The sequence below is a fragment of the Pinus tabuliformis genome, chromosome 1_1 (assembly GCF_031772625.1).
Source record: "Pinus tabuliformis cultivar Carrire ecotype Pingquan chromosome 1_1, CPIR1, whole genome shotgun sequence".
Lineage (NCBI taxonomy): Eukaryota > Viridiplantae > Streptophyta > Pinopsida > Pinales > Pinaceae > Pinus > Pinus tabuliformis.
In genome coordinates this window covers 791,905,336-791,908,838 of record NC_142297.1, presented here as the reverse complement: position 1 = coordinate 791,908,838, position 3,503 = coordinate 791,905,336, and the positions used below count along the sequence as shown (strand labels likewise).

Sequence of the window (3,503 nt, the reverse complement as noted above, 5' to 3'; positions counted from 1 at the left end):
ACTGTCATGCAACAAATCCAACGTGCATGTCAGGAGGATGGATTTTTCCAGGTACAACCTTCAAGCTCCAATGTCCCAAGTTATGATTTTTTTTGCGGAAGGGATTGGATTCATGAGGCTTTGAATTTTGAATCTCATGATATTGCGATATAAATTGTTTTGAAGATTTGAATTTTGAATCTCATAATATCTCTCAATAAACTTCCAAAATCTCAATTATGAACATTAATTCTTAAAAAAATTTCTGTTCAAATTCAGTATTAATATGGTTGAAGCTACATGATATGATCAGATAGTGAACCATGGGGTACCAGAGAGGGTGATGAAAAGCATGATGGGAATTGCCAAATAATTCTTCAAAATGCCGATGGAAGATCGTGCATGCCTCTATTCAGAGGATCCAAAGAAACTGGCTCAGCTAGCTACAAGCTTCAATATTCACAAAGATGAAGTCCTTAACTGGAGGGACTATCTGAGACACCCTTGCTTTCCATTACACGAAGTCATCGACTCTTGGACTAAAAAACTTGCGGCCTATAGGTAGCCATTAAACTTTATGTCAACCATTAAAGCAACAATCATAACTAATTTGGCTTAATATAATATTGAATCTTTTGTTACAGGAAAATTGCAGGCAAGTACACTATGGAGGTGAGGGCACTGTTTTTAAGGCTGCTGGCTGCAATTTCTGAAGCTCTAGGACTCCATTTTCATTACATGAATAATATTTTTGGGGAACACAGACAGCTATTACTTGTAAATTACTATCCACCATGCCCAAACCTAGATGTTACCCTTTCTTTAAGAATCCATTCAGACACAGGTGGCATCACTGTTCTAATGCAAGGCGATGTCAGCGGTTTGCAAGTACTTAGAAAAGGGAAGTGGGTTGTTGTAGAACCCATTGCTAATGCCTTTGTTATCAAATGTAATAAGCGAGTCTTTCTCAGTTAAAATCAAAATAATTCACGGGCTACATAAGAAACCTCATAAGCTTTTGATAAGTGATCAGTTAAAGAATATTTGTGATGAGTCTGTTCAAAGTATTAATTTTCAACAATGATCAAAAATATTTTGAAAAAGAAGTTAAAATAACAATGATCAAGGATTTCAATGGATCCAACACCACCTTCAAAGCCTCCATACAGTTGGCTTTAAGCATGTTCACAGGTTGGCGAACAAAGTGGCTGATTTTCTTGCCAACCAGGGTGTTATCAGCATAGAGATTAAAATGGCATCAAATTGGCATGAGCTACCGCATAGTAGGTTAAAGGAGGTTGTTCAGGAACATGCAGAAAATGATAAGCTGGAGTTTAAAGATAGAGCCTGGGACCAGGGATCAATTTGACTCAACCTTTGCTTTCAACATTTGCATGTGTCATCATTATCAGATAGATGGTTCTGTGGCGTGGCGGATACCTAGTCTGGCCGCTCATATTCCCAGAGCAAATGAGAGGATTCTCTCTGTTTATCGTGGGGATCGAAACGAGTCCCTCAGATCTTCGTTTATTGACAAACCCCTCATCTATTCAGGGTTCCAGGTTCGGGCAAGAGAGATCCACAAGCATAGACATAGCCCTGTTTCTTCCGGCGGACGGTCCTTCAAGATTTTGGAGTCTCGGCATGGTTTACCGCCCCCCAGGCGGTTTCTGGATGATTGCACAGCTTTCTGTTGGAAAGCGGTTTTGATGAAAATGCAGCAATGCCACTCACCCTCAAACACGTGGCATGGAGAGCTTTCTGAAAACCTCTCTTCCCCGCTCACTAATGTCGGCCCTTCTTATCCCGTGTGATTTCAACATCATCCGTTGGATTTAGTCAACGACAATCGACGGTTGCGGTGGTTCGTGCAACTTGGGGTGTAGGACTATTATACTTCGGTCTTTTTGACGAAGTGATATCCTCCTCGACCGTCGTTCTTAATGCTTTTTATTGGACGGCTCAGATGAAAGGGGCTTTTCCTAAAGCAGTGTTGCCGGTTAGTTCACGTGCTTTTCGGAAGCCAGATTGCATTTTTTTTCATTTTTCCATGGGTTCAGGTTTCTTGTATAACTATAAGGTTCTGACCTAGAGGTCTTGTACTCCTTGCATGTAAAATTGTACACTATTTTTTTTTTTGGTTTTATGAAATAGAAGGATCCATACTTGCTTTAGCAAAAAACTGGGTGGGCATAAAAACGTTCCATTACAGACCGTTCAAGCGAAAGAATACTCATTCTGTAATACTGCGTAATCCAGTTCTAGATATCATACTCACTCTATAATACTGTGTAATCCAATTGAGCGATGAATTTATATTTTTGATAACATGATTGAAGCATAAAACTAACCCATGCCTGCCACCAACGAAATTCCTACAATCTTGTACAATTCATAACTGTGGCTATCAAGCCTTCTTGGGTATTCTTGTGGGTATGTTTTCTGTCAAACACATAAAGGTATCGCCATTTCATTAATTGGGTTCTCGATTGATTTCTGCATAACGATTCGCATTGTCTAAATCTAAAGTCGTTTCCATTCAACAATCTATAGATTCTTCTTTAACTATAGTAAAACTGGGAGATGGAATGCTTATCAAAGCTAAGGTAGCATCTTAAATCCAAACTTCTGACTCCCATTTGAAGTAGTAAAACTTGGGTGTAAATTTAGTAATGAATTGAATCCCCTCTTGCTAAACAAAGGTAATATTAATAACCCATATGCGCTGGTTTCTTTCAGACATGAATTTCTGTAGTGGTTTCTCTCATACACGAGTACTATTTGTGAACTTTGAATGTGAAACTAGTTTGAAAGAACATTCAAAATGATTTTATTTATTTATTTTTAAAATAATTTTTTATATTGTCTCTAGAGAGACAATAGTTTGAATTATGATTTTATTTATTTATTTTTAAATAATTTTTATATTGTCTCTAGAGAGACAATAGTTTTAATTATGGACATATTGTCTTTATAGAGACAATATGTTTTTAATCTCAGCGATTGTCTCTAAAAAGACAAAAATGTAATTGTCTCCAAAGAGACACAAATGAAGTTGTCTCTAGGGAGACAAATGAAATTGTCTCTAGAGAGACAAATCAAATTGTTTCTTAATATACAATAATTCTTGTCTTTATAGAGACAATAATAATATGTGTTCTATATTGTCTTTATAGAGACAAATTTTTGAGACATTATATTTTTCCACACCCGCTTAGAGACAATATTTAAGACAATACAAAAGTTTCTTTTTGTCTTAAGTTAAGACAATTGACTCAAATATTCTCTTAAATATTGTCTTAAAACCCCCCTACATGTAGTAGTGTGCTTCTCATCACATGAGTCTGCACAGAAATTGGTTCACTTCATATCAAGATGTGAATGGTAGTTATGTGTTTATGGGTAATAACGTATCTTGCCAAACTGCTATAATGGTAAATGTCAATGTTAAAAAGTATGATGATACAGTTATAACATTGATCGGTGTTAGACATCTACCCAAGTTTAGAAAGGATCTGATTTCT

General features: G+C 36.7%; 1 protein-coding gene across 1 annotated transcript; it reads left to right on the top strand.

Moving 5' to 3' along the window:
• The first annotated feature begins 361 nt into the window (after positions 1 to 361).
• Positions 362 to 1,793, top strand: LOC149216377 (protein DMR6-LIKE OXYGENASE 1-like). The gene is made up of 3 exons (XM_089389929.1): positions 362 to 540; positions 624 to 867; positions 1,392 to 1,793. The coding sequence occupies exons 1-3, from the start codon at positions 362 to 364 to the stop codon at positions 1,791 to 1,793; spliced, it is 825 nt and encodes a 274-aa protein (XP_089246055.1).
• The last annotated feature ends 1,710 nt before the right edge of the window (positions 1,794 to 3,503 follow it).

What these genes read in the sequence shown, in the direction of transcription:
- LOC149216377 (XM_089389929.1), top strand. Translation starts at nt 362, where the DNA reads ATGCCGATGGAAGATCGTGCATGCCTCTATTCAGAGGATCCAAAGAAA. An exon ending in AAAAAACTTGCGGCCTATAG is followed by an intron (nt 541 to 623) that starts GTAGCCATTAAA and finishes CTTTTGTTACAG; the next exon opens with GAAAATTGCAGGCAAGTACA. An exon ending in GCGATGTCAGCGGTTTGCAA is followed by an intron (nt 868 to 1,391) that starts GTACTTAGAAAA and finishes CATCATTATCAG; the next exon opens with ATAGATGGTTCTGTGGCGTG.